Source organism: Talaromyces proteolyticus (assembly GCF_021365285.1).
Source record: "Talaromyces proteolyticus strain PMI_201 chromosome Unknown BGW36scaffold_6, whole genome shotgun sequence".
Classification (NCBI taxonomy): domain Eukaryota; kingdom Fungi; phylum Ascomycota; class Eurotiomycetes; order Eurotiales; family Trichocomaceae; genus Talaromyces; species Talaromyces proteolyticus.
The window spans coordinates 2,350,140-2,369,388 of record NW_025764282.1 but is presented as its reverse complement, the minus strand read 5'-3'; the positions used below and the strand labels follow the sequence as shown (position 1 = coordinate 2,369,388).

Sequence of the window (19,249 nt, the reverse complement as noted above, 5' to 3'; positions counted from 1 at the left end):
CCACCCCACGATTTCGGTCCCGCAGCGGGACACTCTATTCGGCGGGCACTTAACTTGGACGGTGACAGTGACATTGACATATAATTCTTTATCTAAGTGGACCTGGGCTACATAGTAAACTCTAAAGCTCGAAGCTCTTCTAAATGTTGCCCATCGGTCTCACTTGACTGAATACATCAAGCAACAAAATAACGGCATAAGTAAAAGTTAAGTACAATGAACGATCCATACCAAACTGAGTTTCCGCCGCTCAGTGTTATGGTTTCAAAAACCTGACAGATAAATTCCCAGCTAGGAAAACCTTTTCCTCGATAGTCTTAATCGCTCATCAACTCTTGTAGTCGCTGGTTATTCCAAATCCATCTCCGCCATCGTTTTCCAAATATCCATAGAGGAATTGCTAGCGCAGATGCCCCTAGAAAGATACTTCCTAATACGATAAACACGTTTAGAGCTCCACTATTCTCCAACCAACCCTCTACAAAATACGTGACACCGAAAGCTAGGATATTCCGGGCATTGATTGCCACAAATGCCTCCTCATTTAGGGTAGGATGGCTGTCAATGACATATCCAAACAGGCAGGTAGACGCAAATGCTAAGCCCATGTAGGTAACTCCATATGTGATCACAGGTCCAGACCAATGAGTTTCATAGTGGATAGTGGCCCCGAAACCGTAGAATGCGACGGTGCCGAGTATGGCGACAATAGCCATCATTGCGAGTCGAAATTCCGGCTCGTAAATGCCGTTATTTTTCCGGGCAAGATATAAACATACCCAATCATTTAAAGGACCGGAAATAATTTCACCAATAAGTGACATTATTAGCGGTGATAACGAAACCAGACCGGTTTGTGATGTAGTAAAGTTGTAGGGTGGTGCAACAAATATTACCCCATTGACTACGGTAAAGATGACAACCCATGTAATCATGGTTCCGTATATTAGGAAAGCTGCAAAAACTGCCGGATAGCAGAAAAGGATAAATGGACGGATGAATACCTTCAAGAATGGGGCATTGGTGTAGCGGCCGGAATAAAGTCGTATAGACTTCAGGTAAGGCATACGCCGTGGTGTATTGTCGGAGGGTGTAGTACCAAGAGGCATCCTTGCCACATTATCCTCGCAATCCTGGTATTCAATCTGTTCGATGCCTGCTTCATGGAGGTTCTCCTTGGGTTTCAGGTAACCAGAACCACTGTTTTGTCGCTGGAGGTTTGTGGTCTCAGGCCTGCTGTATGCGGTCTCTGGGACGAATAATATAACCAAAGCTCCTAGGACACCATATAATAACGCACAGATCCAAAAACACCAGTGCCATCCTGCACTATCAATGATGTACCCTGCAATGAGCGATCCCGCAGAGATACCTAGTAGGAGACAGAGATTCCAGAACGCGATTCGAGTGGCTCTCTCATGAACAAAATACAAGTCGCCAATCGTGCATTGCATCAGAATCTCATAAGGCGCGAGGCCAAATCCACAGAGGATTCTGCTAGTCAAAAGGTCGTTGTAACTTGAGCCAGCTCCTCCAATGATAGAGCTGATGAACAGAACTATAATCGCAAAGACATATATTGGTCTTTTCCCGTAAATCTTAGCCAAGGGGTTAAGAAGAAAAAGCGATAGTGCAATGCTCAGAATCATCCAGCTTGTAGCTTGTGCAAGCATGCTGACAGGAACATCAAGCTCTGCTGCGATTTGCACAAATCCAGGGGAAAGCATGGGACCAAAAGCACCAGCAACCGCTGCAGACATCCCAACTATAAGAAGTATGGACTCTTTTTGCCACTGTGGCCACTGCGCATTCAATTTCAACTGTCAGAGACTGAGAGAAGCTCGGTATCAGGAGAATATCATACATTCAGTGGGTCATTTGGATCGTCCGAAGGTTGTGGTGAGAGAATAACCTGAGAATATTTCCCTTTACCTTTCTTTAACAGTTGGGTTGGCGTTTGACTACTTTCCAGTTTGGTACCGCCCAAGAAAACTAAACAGTTAAGTTAGCTGGACCTTGTTCAGTTGTAATCAGTTTTTCGAAAATCTCACCAGTCCCAGGGACAAAACCCTCCCCATCGCATTCCAAGATACCAAACGGCATTGTCTCGTGTACTTTGCCTTGGTGAAAAGTGACCAGAATTCTATGTTAGGGTGACAGAACCCAACAATGCAATGACTAGTATCTGGCCCCTGCAGTGGTGCTTTTTGATAGAAGCAATTAGTATCGTATCATATACTAAGGAGCGTGAGTATCTTGTAGATGCGTATTATCCTCAGGAACTAGAAGCTACGGGGCTTATATAATAGTGTCTCGACAGTTCACGTTTTCCTCTTGCTGCTTTTCCACCCCGGAAATGCCGACTCAACGACGGTTGTGAGTATGCGGGCAGGTAATTAATTGGCCGACGGTCTTCCCGACAACATTATTGAACTATTCCAAATATTGTTGCCAGATTCGTGAGACAGTGCGGTATCTTTCCGGCTATGTGTATGTATTCTTGGTAATCAAAGTGAAACTTTGGGGTTGCGGGGTATACACTAACTAATATCCAAGGTATTTGTGAACCTTAACCAACTAGGCAATTTTCGTGTTTAGTTATTGATTCCGCCAAAGAATACGTCCCACGAGGACTCACGAAATTGTCCTCTTAAAACTCAACCCTCCCTGACCGGTTGGGATTTAAGCGTAAAGCGAAGTCTCTACAACAGGTGGAATTTGTCTCCTAATTCTGTTCTGTGCTTGAGCGCCATTTACATCAAGTGTATAAGCCTTTTTTTTTCCCATCATGTCTTCTAATGAAAACCCCAATAATTTACCGACAGAAGTCCCGGTTCTTGTCATCGGTGGTGGCGGCAGCGGTCTCACGTTGTCAATCCTGCTTTCGGACTATGGGATAACTTCTCTGTTAGTGGAGCGTCGCTCTGGCACTTCCCATATGCCGAAGGCTGGAGCACATAATCAACGGAGCCTGGAGATATTTCGGCGACACTGTATTGCTGAAGAGATTCAACATGCTGGAGTCCCTGCGCAAAATAGGCTACGTGCGGCGTGGATGACATCTCTCGGGGGAGGTGACCCTATAGCCGCTCGAGAACTGTATAGCATTGATCTTAATGGCGAAGGCAGCTTCCGGGAGATTTATGAGAGGGACAGTCCGGAACTCTCTGCCGGATTAGGGCAGCATCTTCTGGAGCCACTCCTTCGCAAACATGCGGAGAGTCGTTCCCAGGCGATCCTAAAGTTCGGTCACCAACTTATGACTCTCGAACAGCATCATGCTGGTGTGATCGCTTCGATAAAGGATATGAGGGGCGAAATTCACAGAGTTCGAGCAAGATACGTTATTGCGGCGGACGGTGGGCGGACGGTAGGGCCTATGTTAGGGGCTCAAATGATCGGACGATCTGGCTTAGCTGAGATGTTGAGCATATTTTTTCGAGCTGACCTCTCGTCCTATGTCTCTGATGATGTGATGGCATACTGGTTTGTGGGTCCCAAACACGGAAGTTGGGCTGGAGGTTCCCTTGTGAAGGCTGGCCCTCACCCTTGGAATCGACATTCACCTACCTGGACCATTCACTTCATGCTTCCTGAGGGCGACTCTGACATTGGTCAGATCACAGTTGACAATGCCCTTCCCCGCCTTCAAGATCTACTTCATCTCCCTAATCTGAAAGCTGATATTCTTGGGGTTAGCCCTTGGAAAATTGATGCTGTTCAGGTTGATAGGTACCGAATTGGCGATGTCTTTTTCATTGGGGATGCTGCCCATCGACAACCACCGACCAGCGGCCTCGGACTTCAGTCTGCCATCCAGGACGCGGATAATTTGTCCTGGAAGCTTGCGAGCGTACTTCATGGTCAAGCATCGGAGGATCTCCTTGACACATACGAAACAGAGCGGCGGCCGGTCTGCAAACAGAATGTCGAATATGCGCTATTCGCCTTCGAAAACCAGTTCGCCTTTGAAGCAGGCCTTGGTTTAAACCGGGCTAAAACAGTAGAAGAAAGGAGTGAGGTATTTGAAGCCTACTTTGAAGAAACCCCGCTTGGTGCTACTCGTCGCGCCAGAGCTGCGGAGGTCTTCAACACTGTTCGTCTTGAACTTAACCCCCATGATCGCGAGCTTGGGTTCTATTATGAGGCGGGTGCTCTAGTTCCCGACGGCACGTCGCTTCCAGAGAGGGATCCAATGGGGGTGAGCTATCGTCCCACCACACGCCCTGGTTCACGTCTCCCACACGCGTGGTTAAACAATCGAGGGGCTAGATTGTCAACGCATGACCTCGGTAGAACAGGTGAGTTCGTTCTCCTCTGCGGATACGGCGCAGCTGCTCTCGAATGGTCTGAGGCAGCGACCCAGCTCGCCAAAAATACGAAAATTCCGATCGTTGGAATCCGCATAGCTCCTGATGGTGATTATGGTGACCCTACCTGTATCTGGAGTCGCCTGCGTGAAGTTTCGAATGATGGAGCAATCTTATTAAGACCGGACAAATATGTAGCAGCTCGATATCATTCATCAGTCAAAGATCCGTACTCATGCCTCCGTCAAGCGTTTGAGCGAATACTGGGAAAGGTAGTGGACGCTAGTGTTACAATTAGGCCTCTTTAGATACCCGCAGGGCTTGGTTCCGCTGTCAGTTGAAATATACACATATTCCAAATATCGCTTAACTAAAGTTATCTGAATGGGAGTTGTAAATGAGTATTAAGGATAGCTACTATGTATCCTCAGCCTTGATGTTACGTAAGTTAAGTTCTTGAGAATAGACGTCGTATCCAGATATTTTATTGGAAACTATTCGTTCATTTTATCCTGATTAACCATCATCGGTAAAGATTGTCGCGTTTATTTTCCATGTTACTCTATCTTCAGCCCACTGGTACTGGAAGAGGCATTAGATATACAAATTACCATCTGTTATCATGTCGAGACATCTATTGCATTTGGATAGTGGCTACAGTAGATTTTGTCTATTGCGTATAAGGGTTTATGTATAGAACGTATTGGAATCAGATTCCTTGATTCCCGTATTAAATTATGACTGTAGGACTTTGCTATTTAGGGTCACTGTGATCTTTGTCGCCCAGTCTTTCACCCAGTAAGATCGAAGTTAGCCAGCAATAGCGTTTAGCGCGTAGAATGGATAGGTTTTTAAATATCACTGAGCTGGCTCTCTTTTTGAGTGCGTAACATAATTATATTTATCAGGTCATCGATGAAAGCCTTAGTTATTAACAGCGGCAAGACTTCATCGAGATTTCTTTCTGACAAAGACGCCGCAAACGCTGTACTCATAGTCCTGATTAGATCCATATCTTTCACACAGTGCGGTTGAAAGGGATCTTTTATTAAAAAGGCGAAAAGATTAAGAACGGCAGGGATCGCACTCAAGGCGAATACCCTAAGAAAATAATTAGTAGCTGCACAAGCTTTAAAAGTACCATCCTGCAGAAGAACTCCAGGTCAACAGAAATACTTGCCAATAGGTTTCCACACGCAGGATAGGACGGATGAGCTCAATATACACCAATGTTGAACGAGATGCTTCCATGGCAATTTCGTCGCACGACGGGAGTCCTCTGCAGAGTATGTCTTGGCTTCTGCGGCCAACCTGGTGAATTCTAGCTAAACAGTTGTAATACTCAAGGCGTGGAAGCATAATCCGGATAGAAAGGGCAATATGTTCGGGATCAGCAGTGGGACTGATTTCGGAGGCTGCAACTAGACAGGTTGACTTCCACGCGTTCAACTCCTCGTCTAAAATGGATATGCGCCTCAGCTTCTCAGTTTCTGGAAGCGCTAATGCCTCCCGAGAATATAGAAGCTGGTATATCTTTGATTTGATCATGGAAAGTCGCATATCAGAGGGGAAGAGGAGGACAGGGTATCGTATGGGATTATCATAAGCGAGCAGGCAGTCAGAGAGGCAATGAACATAATTAGCTGGCAGATCCAAGTCACAATCCTCGTCTTTGATTACAGGTGGCCAAATTGTTCTCATTGAAAGTTCTTTATCCAAGATGTAGCAAAGCCAGAACAAATTCCGAACATGAGGGTGTTCAGAAGTTTCTCCATGTCGTGCTTTCCTATGTCCTTCCAGCACGAAGAGCATGCGTGTCGCCCATGACAGGCATAACTCCGTAATATGGATCTCACCATAGGTGACAGCACAGAGAGCCTAAGAGAACCAAAAATCAACTATTATCCAGAGGTATGATAAGTAAATTTAGTGATATTGCAAAATTTTAAGTACCTGGGTTGCGGTAAGAATTGACGGAGAGGATATATACGTACAAGCATGGTTAGGGTCTGTAATGCTTCTACTGAGAAGCCATCTAATAGTAGAAGAGGCACTAGGTTAAAGATTTTGTGAACATATGCTTTACTCTCCATCTCAGGTGCAGCAGGCATCGGTTGAGCATGTCTCGAGATAAATGCTGTAAACATGCAAATACACATCGTAGCGGAGAGAGAATTCCGTGTTTCTGTAGATGCATAGACCTGTGAAACCAACCTTTGAAAACAATCTTGATCCACGACAGGAAACAAGCACTGAAACATACTTGTTGTAAAAATTTCCAGGCAACTCTCGACCAGCCCTTGATCCGGCAACACAAGGAGCCTTTGATTGGGCCAATTTACTGGTATGTCAGACTGACGTAGTTGCAAGCGAATTCCCACAACTTGTTTCACATGCTCAGTGAATCTTTCGAAGGAAAATGTGGCCCCGGTCTGAGTCAGTATCCACTTTTGGATTTCTGCGGAGAAAAGAGAAGATGGACTTGAGGTAGGATTGTCAATAGTGCAATAGTCAATGTGAAATTTAAACAGACGGAGAGCGGTGTGTATGTCGTCTTCGTCGAGATTTCCATGATTAACATCACCATTAAAAGCCGTCGTTGCATGGGCTTCAGTCTCCAAATCACTATCCTTGGATGGATCAACCTGAACAGAAGAGCCGGACTCGATTTCAGTGAGTCCACTTGATCATCGGGTTAGCTTACATCTGGTGATGTAGAAAAGCAACCGATTTTACCGTGCAATAGTTGGACGCGGCCGGCCGGAGAATATACATTGGCAACCAGCATGGCAGCAATTTTCGCACCCCCACACACCTGGAATGCATCGAATCTACATCGGATGGTTTAGTATAATGTGGTAATAGCGGCAGTTCTGTGCCGGTACCTTTCGGTGACGACAGAAATCACACGCATGATGCCGTGGGGAAACTCTTGTGGCTGTGGAAGCCTTGCGAAAAGCTCTCCAAGAAAGTTGCATTTTGTGTGCAGAAAGCTAACACCAATCGTGACATCTGAAGAGCCAGGAATCGGGGTAGTTTGACTGGTTAATTATAAAGTATGCTCCGCTGAGTCATCGGGCCGTGTCATGTGGCTCGCCTATCCTGGTTAGTCGCCCTTTAGTAAATAACGTCTTGATGTAGTTACCTATGATACTATGGATTACGTATTATACCACAGTGAAATCTGGTAGTTAACTAGCGGAAGATTCGATATCTTCTCACTGCACGAGACAAATCCAAATGAGTCGGGAATCTTCGAGAGATGATTATAAAGCGTCAGCACATGGTTAGAGATCGCTTATAGCAATCGAGCGTTATTCTAGACTAGCCCCTGATAAGTTTTCTATGACGATGAAGAATGTCAACTATATCCCAGACCCAAAGCGCCGCTCGAGAGGGTTGCGGTTGTTATCAAACCCTAAGTTATATATTTTATTAGCGAGCTACTGAAATATTATAGAACATTCAGGACGGGTGGTGGGTTTCTGAAATTTCTCGCAAAGCTTGTCCCATCGGTGTTCATTCGTGGGTGGTGATGGGCTGAGAAATGGTTGTGCCGATCCACACCCCGAATTACCCTAGACAGCCAAGTTGTGGAGATAGAAATGCTGGAAAATACCGACCTGAGTTAATTGACCAATTAGAACATCATATTTTATACCTATTTAGATCTCTTCCAACCAAGCAGAAATTGGCCTTATTCATCATACAAATAAACGGGATAACATAAATTATTATTTTAGTTTTGCACTTGTATTTATTGTTATGTCTTAAGTATTCACACTCTACCACCATAATATAAACTTATCTTTGTATTCTCACACATTGGTGGTGGCTACATCTATAGAGAGACATTGAGTATATTTTATCCAGCTTTACTGAGGACTAAGGACACCAAGACTTAACGTAATGGGACGCCCAGCTTTTGATGCAAACGCAAACCCCAAACTTGAAGTAAGACCAGTAAATTTTTAATTGGCCGCGTTTTGCACGAGATAAAAAGGATATTGAAACCCTAGTGTCGCGCAAACATGCGACACTCATTCAACTGTTAATAATTCGAGAAGACTCAATTCCTAGCAATCGGCTCGCATTTCCTCTGTACAACCCCTCTCGATCTGCTTGATTGTCGAAGATAACATCCAGGTTGTCCTCCATAACTTGATTGAGATGATTTACCCCCTGGAATGGTGTGAAAGGAAAATCGGTGCCATAACATATTCTATCGGGCTGGATATTCTGGAGGAGACTTTTTATCTGGTCTGGAAATGTAGGACCAGCAGTATCAAACCAAAACCGCTCGTTCAACAAGGCCTTTACACTGGATGGTGTCATCGTTACATCCAAGCTTAAGTCGGGAATCAACGCCACAGCTTCTGAGAACCGTTGGATGAGAGGCGGTAAAGCACCACCCGCATGAGGCACTACATACCGGATATTTGGGTACTTTGAAATGGCGCCACTCAGTATAAGGTCTATAATGCAACGGCAGGTATCGAACATGAATTCAAAAACTGGCGCTGGATACTGAGGAAGGGGAAGACCTTCGTGGGATCGACAACCCTGCACACAGGGCGAAGTCGGATGAATAAATACAACCATCCCTCTGCAGTTGAGCTCCTCAAAAATTGGACGAAAGTAGCTACTGCCAATATATTTGCCGTAATAATTGGTTTGCAAAACAATACCATCTGCTTTTAGGCTGTCAATGGCATACTTCAGTTCGTTGATACTACCCTCCAAATCAGGAAGTGGGAGAGAGACAAATGATCCGAACCTATCCGGCATTTGTCTTTTGAGGTTGTAGGCGAAGGTGTTGCACTCCCGAGCAAGCTGCCTTGCAGAGGCGTTGTCCCCAGCTACCAGATGTACACCAGGCGATGTGATACTTAGATACGATTTCTCAATACCCATAGCATCCATAAGATTTATGTGAGATTGTACATCCCAGTTCTGTATTTATTAGCTAAAAATACGGTAATGAGCGCTTACGATGGTTAGAGCACCAACCGGAATTGCTGGCATGCCATCAGGATGCTCGAAACCATTGACAAGGAGGGCGTCCCGCCAACAAGGAGGCACAAAATGAGCGTGGACGTCGATCTTTGAATTTGACGCCATAACGGTAACTCTCAGCTATTGCGAAGTGTTTCTTCACTTGTGCTAGAATGACTGGACTGGTTACTCCCTATATCGATCCGTGTAATTATTGAGTTCTATCAGATGACCTTAAAGTGTGTGAAACCGGTTCTGTCGGGCACTTAGGTCCCACCACATATCCATTCCAGGTTTGCCGACGGGACCATACTGCTGCGCTGAGTAATGTACTGGAAAGATATACGGATTTTTCCGCGCGGAATCTACCCTATCGACTGTCACTAGCCGAAGCCCCTAGAACTGCGGAATTTCTAAGGGGTTTATGCCGGGAAGGACTTTCTGTTCTCAGCAGACATCTGAGACAACAAATACTCAACCCCCCTTTCTTACAGCTCCCACGCTTAGTATCTACACTCTGAAAGCGTTCGTCTGTGCAGGTGCTTAATCTCTCCGTCAAGAAGCCGATCATGTCTTGGCTTATAACCGATGTACGAATCTTTGATGGTGAGCGAGTTACGCTGGAAAACGGCTTTGTTGTTGTCAAGAACGGCTGCATCGAGAATATTTCGCCCAAAATGCCCGTCAATATTCCAGAAGGATGTCATCATATCTCAGGCTTGGGTTGCACGCTTTTGCCAGGTTTCATTGACTCACACGTGCATGTGTATAACGACGCTAGTTTCCTTGCGAAGGCTCTCCGATTTGGCGTAACGACCTTACTTGATATGCATAATGAACCTTACTGGTTCAAGGAGATGGAACGGCTATCTAGTTTCCGGAATGACGTAGCCGATATTAGAAGCGCTTGTCACGCTGCCACTGTCAAGGGTGGCTGGCCTTCCGCTATTATTCAGCTAAGTTCAGATGATGCGGAGGTATGTGAAGACTGCTTCTATGCAAATGGGAAGAATTGGATGGAGTTGATCCAGAATGGCGCATCTAGACCCGTACAAGACTCGAAAAATGGCCGAATGTTGTGGATAGGGTATCAGCGGAAGCGTTCGTGGAGGAAAATAAACGCTTAGGAGCAAGGTAAGTTTTCCTAAACGGGCACCACATAACAAATCAGCGCGCCTCGTCTGAAGACATTCTAACCTCGGTATTAAAAGCTTCATAAAGCTTATGCAAGAGAGTGGCGTGCCATTTGACCTTCCCTTTTCATGCTCTCCGGTGCCAACGCCTTCGAGAGAGGTACAAAAAGCAATTGTCGACAAAGCTCATTCCTACAACATGATTACAGTTGGCCATGCACTCTCGATTAGAGATACATTATTATTATTGGACTCTGGAGTAGATGGTTTTGCTCATGCTTGTTGTGAAGAACTAAGCGGAAGGGATTTATCGGTTTTCTGCGACAAAAGACCATTCGTAATTCCGACACTGGTCATCCAAGCATCTGCAGGGAGTGAAGAGAGTGAGAGTCGGGAATTCTTCTCTCAAGATTTAAGCAAGGAGGACAGTACCCATATGTGTGAATGCCTTGGAATCGCGAGGAAGGATTTTACCATGAAGAATGCGGCCCTAAATGTTCGACTGTTCAAAAAGGCAGGCTTGGATATTGTTTGGTACGTGATGTCACATTGTCGTTGCGAATATTTCGCTAAACTGGGAAAGTGGGACGGATTCATCTAGTCATCTAAAAGGTGTCTTTGCCGGTGCTTCCCTCCATCACGAACTCTGGCTTTATGTTAATCGATGCGGATTCACACCAATAGAAGCACTGCGGTCATCGACCTCTGTGCCTTCCCGAATATTCAAGCTCCATGATCGTGGGAGTATCAAACCTGGACTCAAGGCAGACTTGGTACTTGTCAGAGGAGACCCTACTAAGAATATTGAGTGTACACGAAGCATCCTTGAAGTGTGGAGAAATGGGGTGAGATTGTCATCAGCTGGGGACGAAGGAAACAAGAGCGAACCAAGTCACTGATCTAGGAAGGAAACTTGTGATTACGTAGACTAATATACTGATATTTCCTGTGTGCATGACTAGTAAAGATTACTATACTAGTAAGAACGCCGTACTTTGGCAATCTAGTAAATATAAACCGATCGATCTTACAGGAGCGTTTCTTTAAACTCTATTGACAAGAAAACAAATAGACTAATTGTGTATTTACGGATGACCTATTTAACTAACGTAATTGATTTTGTGCTTGTACTGGTTTTATATGAAGTTGAAATAGGAATAATTGGAAAATAGGAACACTAAATATAAAGTAAAGGAAGCGAACGAGTACTCTAAACAAATGGGAGGATGAGGTGACTAGGATATTGCGTCCCGAAATGCACAAGATGATTTCCTTGATTACTTTGGTTGCCGGTTTGTCCCTTTATTTCATTAAATGATACCTCTTGTGGAGATTGCCCGGATATCTCAAGTTGCAGAGCTTCCCCTGCCTGGTACTCGATACTCATCGCGAAAATACCGATTTCAATCTTGACTACCTCCCCTGATTGCAATTTTTGAGCGTTTGAGTGGGAATGAAAAGGGTAGTTTGAATGCAGGGACCGATGATGATCGACCTTTCTGTGAGACGCGCGCAATATACCAACTGGTCCTTTGTACACGATTAAGTCCGTTGCCATTTCATCGGGAATCTCTTCGAAGGAATCTGGACCTATAGAAGACCATGGAACATTAAGGCAAAGCATAGGCTTCCCCTCTGCGTCAAGCTTCCGGATCATGACGTATACATCCATGTCATCAGAAGAAGGGCTAGACATATAGAGCACCGCCTTGGGTATACCTGTAATAACTGTTCTCTCCTTAAATCTCAGGGTAAAGATAGCACGAGATTGAGGAACTTCGGAATTGTACGATGCAGTATGATTGCCAGCTGGAGTGCGCATATCCATTGACCCATTTCTCCCTAAATAAAGTGTTTTGTACACAGTTCTAGGAAGCGGAAAGTCATCCTCAATTTGATTGGTGACAGCATCCAAATGGCCAAAACGAAGCGTGCACAAACGGACGTGGGGTGTTTTCTCCCAGTCATTCTCCACATCATAGAGATAGCGTGTGAAGAAGGAGATTAATTCTTGCGTTGAATCCTCCACCGCCCATTGGTCATGCCACTCCTGATATGGGCTGAATCGAATCCATTTTCTGTCGTGCTTTATCTCCATATATCCTCTGATGGAGCCCATTGTATGGAGGAAGCTATTGAACGACGCAGTTATGTACGCCGGTACCCGGACTTTTGTCATATCCGGGCGCTTGCTGTCCCAATAGGAATTCGCAAGTGGGCTCCGTCGATACATCTCACCGAAATCTTCCATCCCATTTCGACCTCGGATCATCGCGCTAGTGATATGGTCGTAGAAGGTTCCAGCGAAGACTCCCCCACGGACAAACTGTTCTCTGAACAAGTCACTACAGGCTTCCCATGGTGCTATCGCTTTTAGTGAAGGTGGCTGAAGCTGGGCGACAAACCACTGTACAACGGCTAAATGTGAGTTTCCTGCCATTCCAATGCGACCATTGCACCACTCGAGTTTAGCCAGATGCTCAATCGCGTCATATCCGTCCTCACCCTCTTGAGGGCCCATGATGTGACATAGCCCTTCAGAGTCTCCTATCCCGCGTGGATCAACATTGACCACAGCAAACCCGTGGGGAACAAAATCTGCTGGGTCCGGTCCCTCGAATTTCTCCAAACCACTGAGATCATCTGCTTTGATTCCCATATTATATGGTGTCATGGTTTGCAGGAAACGAGCCCCATTGAACTTTTTTCCAAAGGGGCTCCAAGATACAATTGCGGGAACTGGACTCTCCTTGTTTGAATATGTTGGGCGGTAGATGTCTGCGTATATCTTACAGCCATCACGCATTTTGAGTTCGACATCATGATCGACCAGAATATCCGTGGAGAGAACTCGTGATGAGTCATTTGCTTTCCACCCCTTTGGAAGAATTTCGGTCACTTTTAGGAATCCTCGATAGCCGTTTTCTCCAATAAGAGGTGCAGAAATTGGCTTGTAGACAATTTCACTTTTAGAAGACATTGTCAGTTCTAGATGCCCTATTGTGAGACAAACTTGAGAGCGGGACTGGCGTATCAGGGTCAGGTAGGATATTTCAAGTACACCTGCAGACTATGCGGCTTTTGAACTTAATCCCGCCACTTCCAAGGGTTGAGATTTCCGCCGGATATTTTTTTAATGATCACGGAATCTCCGTTGCGCGTCCCGCACGCCGGGATTTGATCCCCGCACTACAAAAGCTATGAAATCAAGTGTGGGGGACACTCTTTCCATAGTTGTGCTTACCAGAGACTTAACTCCCTTCTTGAAACCCCATTTTCAGCACATATCCTCGTTTCGTCATCTCACCACAAATCAATATATGCTACTAGCCTTGCAAAGCTCCTAGAACCAATCGTCACAGTGAACAGAATGAAGCCCACCAAGCCCACGCATCTTGAAGATGCAAGCTTCGTACTTGCTTCAAATTTAAACCTCCAGCTTGGGAGGCTCGGTGCAACAAGTACAATGATAATCTTCTCCATTTGGATGTCTCTCAGCGCCTGGCTTAGCTTGTTCGACTTTAGCTACGGGGGCATTGTATTAGTAATGGATCCTTTCAAGAAGTCTTTTGGGCACTGTCAGTCCAGAGAATCATTAAACGATGTCTGTGAGCTCTCTGCAATCCAGCAGTCGCTTGTGGGTGTGACCTCTATCTTTATGGCTCTCGGCGGTGGGTTTGGTGGACTGGTAGCAACCTACATTGGCCGCCGAGGTACCGTGCAGATTGGATGTCTCATCACTGCTATCGGCGCCGCTGGCATGCTGGGAACATCAGGGAGTTACCTGAATTACATGGTCTGCAAATGCATAGGAGGAATTGGTATTGGACTCATATACTCTTCCGCGCCTGTTTACGGTGCGGAATGTGTCTTCCCGAAACAACGGGGTTCACTACTCGCTCTATTCAATATCGGCCAAGCCCTTGGAAGCCTAACTGCTGCTGCCGTATGTGCTGGTACTGCTCATTTACAGAGTGACTGGTCCTGGAAAATACCTATTTCTTGCCAGATCCCGCTCGGGCTTTTTATTGCCGTATCGCTTTTCTATTTTCCGGAATCTCCTCGTTGGCTTCTCTTAAACAAGAAGTCAGATCTTGCTCGGGATTCACTTTCCCGATTCTATCATATGGAGGCGAATTGCGATATGATAAATCACCAGTTGCAGACTATTCAGAACTACATTGAACTCGAACGAAATAGTCACAACTCTGTGCATCCCTTCGATATCTTCCGCTCAGGCAACACTCGACGGACCCTCATCTCAAGCTTGGTTCTTATCGGATTGGCTATTACAGGGATCGCATTCATTACCCCGTATGCCACTCTTTTCCTTGGCAATGTCGGGGTCAAGAATCCTTATCTCGTCAATGTGTATATCGGTCTCTGCACTTTTGCTGGAGCATTAGCTGGTCCTATTGCAATTGAAAATTTGGGCCGTCGCGTCACATTGATGGCCGGATATACAGGAATGGGACTCTGTATGCTTATTTTGGCTGCGGTAAATTCTGGACTTGGGGAGGGGAGTAAGACTGCACAGAAAGTACTTGTGGCCTTTGTCTGCATATGGTCTTTCATTTTTGGCAGCTCCGTCGGTCCTGCCTCCTGGGTCAGTTCACCTGAGATACATTCCGTGCAGCTACGAACTTATGGACAGGCTTTCAGTACCGTCATGTATCAAATCTTCAGCTTCGCTGCGTCATTCTGGTCCCCATATATGATCAATGCAGACTACGGGAATATGGGCACTTCGGTTGGCTACTACTATTTTGGAGTCTCCGCGGGAGTTTTGGTGTTGATTTTCTTATGCATGCCCGAAACTTCGCTCCTTACATTAGAGCAGATTGACGACTATTTCCTGTCTGGTGATGCAGCCTGGAAGACTTCTCTCCGCAAGAACAAACTGCTCTCCACTGAGCCGCAGCCAGGTGACGTGAAAGCTATGCACTAGGGTGGCCCGAGACAAAGTCTGGAAGCATCAAATCTTGTTCCATTTAGGAAGCTGAGCCTACAACATAGAGCTATTTACGAATTATCGGCTCGGTCGTCTAGGAGTTACGGAAAGCGTTAATTAATTAATTCAACTAAAAAATGCTGGTTACGACTACCTATTCTTCCTTGGTTTTTCGAATACATGGTCCATATTTATTTGAAGCCTTATTCTCATGATAATGTTAATGTGTAATTCAGAGTATATGTAATGTACTTACGAATAAGGTAAACGCTTGAATATTACATGACGGCGTGAAGTTTCCTAGACCTCGATCTGGATGTTGGTTACTTTAGGGTTATTCTCTCCGCTGACTCAGCGGGCGCGTCAACTTAATGTTATCCGCTCAACCAACCACCTAGTTGGCCACCCACCGCATTAGGCACTTCCACCCAAATGGAGTGGCCCACGGCTGACTAGCCTCCAAGACGCTGTTCTTCCGGGCCGAGTCCACTCCCCTCGCCCCAGACGGAGGCGCGCGACAGCTCCGTAGAAGCTCCGGCCGATTCGGTCTCAACGCCGTCGTTCTAGATGTATCAATATCAAGAACAGCTCAGCGGTGTAAGGACGGTGGAAAAAGTCATTATCGCTTTGTCCCAATAGTCTGCCGTATACGTCGACATCTCTGGCCATGACCAACCTGACCAGCTAAGAAACCTTCTTAGATAATCCTTACCATGGGACAGGCTCCATAACTTGAGTGACATCATTATCCCACAATCAGTCCTATCTGGACTTTGAAATTATTCTCGCTTCCCCTACTCTGCTTGCGTTTATTTGTTCTAGACTTAGCACCTAATTGGCATGAATATTCCTTGAAGCGTCTGCCTAATGATGCTCCCGGGACACGCTGGGACCCTTGTGATCTTAATAATATTCCCTGCAATCAGTGTATGCATAATGATGCTCCGCATGGTTTGGAGAATATTGACGGGTAAAGTTGGTTTGGGTGAGTCATAAGCCTTGATTAATTACTATTTTGTATAAGAGCTAATGAAGACTTATCATTAGATGATATTATGGTTCTGGTCGCTACTGTGAGCCACCGGAGCGCTATATTCGTGACTGCGGAATGACCAGCTAAAGTAGTTGTTAATAATTCCGCATGCGTACGCCACCTATATGCGTATGTCAATAATATTCCCAATGTCATATGGGTTTCATAGCCTAATGTCCCTCAAGATGTTGCAGAGTTAAGTTATGGTCGAGCCAGCACGTCTGAAGCAATGAGGAAATCCCTCAAATACAATCTTGTGAGCCAGATGCTCTATTACCCGATCCTAGCACTCGTTAGGTCCTCTATAATTCTTTTTCTTTTTCGCCTGAGGCTCCGAGAAGTTAATCAGCCCTTACAATTGGTACTGTGGACACTGTTTTTGATTAATTTCCTTCAAGTTATTGCTGTGATTTTTGCCGACCTATTCCAATGCACGCCATTATCATGTATATTTTGGGCCCCGAATCCTGCATCCACGCCGCCTCAAACTCTTTGTACATGCATCAATAGGCCGGCGTTCTTCATATCGGCTTCAGCTCTGAATATTAGCCTCGACGTATGGCTTCTGGTGATTCCAACTCGACTAGTGTGGTACTTGAATATCGCGCTTAGTAAAAAATTGATGGTGGTAGCAGTATTGAGCTTTGGAATCATGTGCGTGGACAACCCCAATGGAACTGTGAGCCTTGACGATTATCCTACTAATGGTGTCCGTGTACCTAGTGCAACAATTATGGGGGTTATACGTGTTGTGTTTGTCAGTACTCACCTTCCATCGCCCTCTCTCAGTGCACAGTATAATATCGATATTATTTCTTCCATTGAAATCAACGTTGCGGTTTGGACCGCGGCTGTGCCTGCACTGAAAGAAATGATCAGCCAGTGTTATCCAGAGATGTTTAAATGCTTCTGTTCCTTAGTACCTCATCGGCAAATGTTGCAATCAGCGTCGCGAGTCTGAGGCAAGAGCTCTGGAGACGAGAATAAATTATTGCATTATGAAGTCTTCTGCTATTACTCTCTGCTGGAACAATGGCATACCGTACGATTGGATCGTTAAATTGCCACACATCTTTGTAATATCCTTGTAGAATTTGGTGCCAATCACGTCCATCTTCTGGCAGGAATGGGTATATAAAAGTCGCTGCGAGAGGCTAGGCGTGCCAAGACCGTCCACGTCCTTTTTCACATGGGATCCAATACCTAACTCGGCTAAAGATTGCCGCTGATTAATCGGAAACTAACTTGACTAAAGTTAGTTAACAATAGTTAGGTTAGCCAGTTAGTTAGTATTTACAAGCAAACGGGACACCCTCCAACTTTTTTTGATATTAGATGACTTTTGAATAGTTTACGAATAGGGGCGGGAAACTCTGTCCCGCTCGCTTCGGCGTCCCACTCGTTTGTGAAACACGGAATTCAAGTAGTTAAGCTAGTTCACCTCGTAAATAATAACCGGTAAACTATATTCGTTGTAGTTAAGTTTCGAATAACTGAGATAGTAGCGGACCGTAGTATTTCACGATTACGGACTAACGAGCATTGAAAGAGTGAGTGGCAGTGATGCAATGGGGGGCTTCGTGGAGAGTCATTTCTATCCTGACTAGGACTGGCGCATCCTTCTCAGATTCTAATAATGTATCAAATATAATTGAAGAACAAGAACCGAATCCCCCTATTCCTAAGCTCAGTCTGAATCGTACGCTCTTTAAAAGTGTCCGGATGGACCTATTAACCATGATATAAAAAGTCCTTTTTATCAAACATCTAGTTTCGAGAGGAAGCCCTAATTGACTAAATTACTCAATTAGATAAATGTTCGAGTTCCTCCAATAGTGGATATGGTGAAAAGAATTCGCAAGTTCCATATTGCGGCGCAATGGTCCGAAATAAATTTATCTCTATTGGTTTCGCCCATATTGTCTATATCGGTTCATTGCTCAATTGTCATCTCAACTCCAAGCAGACAAGTAATAGTCAATGGACCCTGAATTATTCGAATAAATCCTGAAGATATTGGCGCCGTAACATTGTGATTCGCGAGCCTACGTGACTTAGATGAGTACGATATACAGTCATCAAATTTAACCCATACAGGCTCCGATTTAGGCAAGGCCGACGTGGAAATGCTCTTGCTCCATATTCAGATCGCGTTTCACGAATTGTAAGCGCTTCTAGTGCGGATCAAATACATCGTCTACACCTGTTGATTAATGTACTATTTAGAACTTCATAATTTTCAAATCCTTGGTAATAGATTTACATTTGTTTTCCAACCTCTCAGACATCTCTCAAAGTATCATAAAACTTCGTCCAAGTGCTAGCCCCAGCGGTAGTTTTTTCTAAAACCATTCACTTCTTTGCTGGGGTGAATATATGTTGCCAAACATTCCTAGGGGTAAAGTAGTAGCATTTATTCAATATGCGAGAAGCATGCCCTGTGCTTACAACATGCATTACAGGCTTCATGCCGCTTTGCTATCAGCTCGCCTCCTAGCACAACTTGTATGTTGAAATTATAAACTAAATTCTGTTGGATTTTGTATTAGATATTCCATCAATGCTACTCACGATCTGTTGAAATTTCTCTGAGCACTCTAGTGCTTATAAAAGTAAATAATATTGATATATCTAATTTCCTTCGTGTGAAAGTCTTTCTACCAACCGGATCATCCCCGGTGGCTATGTGTACGACCCCACAGTAGAGGCTTCCAAGTTTCCACACAGAGATCCGGGGTATGAGCACGAAGACTCTTCAGGTGGAATTTCGTTAGAGTTTTAGAAGGAGATGAACAAAGCTTCGCCTCGCGTGATGTCGGAAAGTGGA

The 19,249-nt window shown here is 45.1% G+C and overlaps 8 protein-coding genes across 8 annotated transcripts; 4 read left to right on the top strand and 4 right to left on the bottom strand.

Annotated features, from left to right (window-relative positions):
• Positions 1 to 317: 317 nt before the first annotated feature.
• BGW36DRAFT_397533 (major facilitator superfamily domain-containing protein) lies at positions 318 to 2,103 on the bottom strand (the record flags this gene model as incomplete). Its single annotated transcript, XM_046218312.1, has 3 exons — positions 318 to 1,802; positions 1,865 to 1,992; positions 2,052 to 2,103. The coding sequence occupies 3 exons, from the start codon at positions 2,101 to 2,103 to the stop codon at positions 318 to 320; spliced, it is 1,665 nt and encodes a 554-aa protein (XP_046072642.1).
• Positions 2,104 to 2,788: 685 nt separating this feature from the next.
• BGW36DRAFT_359708 (FAD-binding monooxygenase) lies at positions 2,789 to 4,618 on the top strand (the record flags this gene model as incomplete). Its single annotated transcript, XM_046214106.1, has 1 exon — positions 2,789 to 4,618. The coding sequence occupies one exon, from the start codon at positions 2,789 to 2,791 to the stop codon at positions 4,616 to 4,618; it is 1,830 nt and encodes a 609-aa protein (XP_046072641.1).
• Positions 4,619 to 5,034: 416 nt separating this feature from the next.
• On the bottom strand, positions 5,035 to 7,315 carry BGW36DRAFT_379704 (uncharacterized protein). The gene is made up of 5 exons (XM_046216243.1): positions 7,196 to 7,315; positions 7,047 to 7,141; positions 6,305 to 6,992; positions 5,491 to 6,188; positions 5,035 to 5,411 (listed from the first exon to the last, which is right to left on the bottom strand). The coding sequence occupies exons 1-5, from the start codon at positions 7,286 to 7,288 to the stop codon at positions 5,162 to 5,164; spliced, it is 1,824 nt and encodes a 607-aa protein (XP_046072640.1). The 5' UTR covers positions 7,289 to 7,315; the 3' UTR covers positions 5,035 to 5,161.
• A 1,039-nt stretch (positions 7,316 to 8,354) lies between these two features.
• Positions 8,355 to 9,431, bottom strand: BGW36DRAFT_295225 (aminocarboxymuconate-semialdehyde decarboxylase; the record flags this gene model as incomplete). Its single annotated transcript, XM_046211158.1, has 2 exons — positions 8,355 to 9,263; positions 9,321 to 9,431. 2 exons carry the CDS (start codon positions 9,429 to 9,431, stop codon positions 8,355 to 8,357), a joined length of 1,020 nt encoding a protein of 339 aa, XP_046072639.1.
• A 443-nt stretch (positions 9,432 to 9,874) lies between these two features.
• On the top strand, positions 9,875 to 11,337 carry BGW36DRAFT_427872 (uncharacterized protein; the record flags this gene model as incomplete). The annotated part of the gene is made up of 4 exons (XM_046220469.1): positions 9,875 to 10,282; positions 10,351 to 10,439; positions 10,517 to 10,972; positions 11,022 to 11,337. 4 exons carry the CDS (start codon positions 9,875 to 9,877, stop codon positions 11,335 to 11,337), a joined length of 1,269 nt encoding a protein of 422 aa, XP_046072638.1.
• Positions 11,338 to 11,648: 311 nt separating this feature from the next.
• On the bottom strand, positions 11,649 to 13,418 carry BGW36DRAFT_397531 (Alpha/Beta hydrolase protein; the record flags this gene model as incomplete). The annotated part of the gene is made up of 1 exon (XM_046218311.1): positions 11,649 to 13,418. The coding sequence occupies one exon, from the start codon at positions 13,416 to 13,418 to the stop codon at positions 11,649 to 11,651; it is 1,770 nt and encodes a 589-aa protein (XP_046072637.1).
• Positions 13,419 to 13,808: 390 nt separating this feature from the next.
• BGW36DRAFT_407844 (general substrate transporter) lies at positions 13,809 to 15,386 on the top strand (the record flags this gene model as incomplete). The annotated part of the gene is made up of 1 exon (XM_046219062.1): positions 13,809 to 15,386. One exon carries the CDS (start codon positions 13,809 to 13,811, stop codon positions 15,384 to 15,386), a length of 1,578 nt encoding a protein of 525 aa, XP_046072636.1.
• An 861-nt stretch (positions 15,387 to 16,247) lies between these two features.
• On the top strand, positions 16,248 to 17,417 carry BGW36DRAFT_379699 (uncharacterized protein). Its single transcript, XM_046216242.1, has 6 exons — positions 16,248 to 16,374; positions 16,437 to 16,462; positions 16,515 to 16,551; positions 16,608 to 17,074; positions 17,100 to 17,101; positions 17,146 to 17,417. Exons 1-6 carry the CDS (start codon positions 16,257 to 16,259, stop codon positions 17,381 to 17,383), a joined length of 888 nt encoding a protein of 295 aa, XP_046072635.1. The 5' UTR covers positions 16,248 to 16,256; the 3' UTR covers positions 17,384 to 17,417.
• The last annotated feature ends 1,832 nt before the right edge of the window (positions 17,418 to 19,249 follow it).

Excerpts from the sequence above, each read along its gene's own strand:
- BGW36DRAFT_379699 (XM_046216242.1), top strand. The coding sequence starts at position 16,257 with ATGATGCTCCCGGGACACGCTGGGACCCTTGTGATCTTAATAATATTC. Across the intron at positions 16,375-16,436 it reads GACGGGTAAAGTTGGTTTGG|ATGATATTATGGTTCTGGTC; the intron begins GTGAGTCATAAG and ends ACTTATCATTAG. Across the intron at positions 16,463-16,514 it reads TTATGGTTCTGGTCGCTACT|TTGTTAATAATTCCGCATGC; the intron begins GTGAGCCACCGG and ends CAGCTAAAGTAG.
- BGW36DRAFT_379704 (XM_046216243.1), bottom strand. The coding sequence starts at position 7,288 with ATGCAACTTTCTTGGAGAGCTTTTCGCAAGGCTTCCACAGCCACAAGA. Across the intron at positions 6,189-6,304 it reads TACAGACCCTAACCATGCTT|GCTCTCTGTGCTGTCACCTA; the intron begins GTACGTATATAT and ends TGGTTCTCTTAG. Across the intron at positions 5,412-5,490 it reads CTGCGTGTGGAAACCTATTG|GGTATTCGCCTTGAGTGCGA; the intron begins GCAAGTATTTCT and ends TTATTTTCTTAG.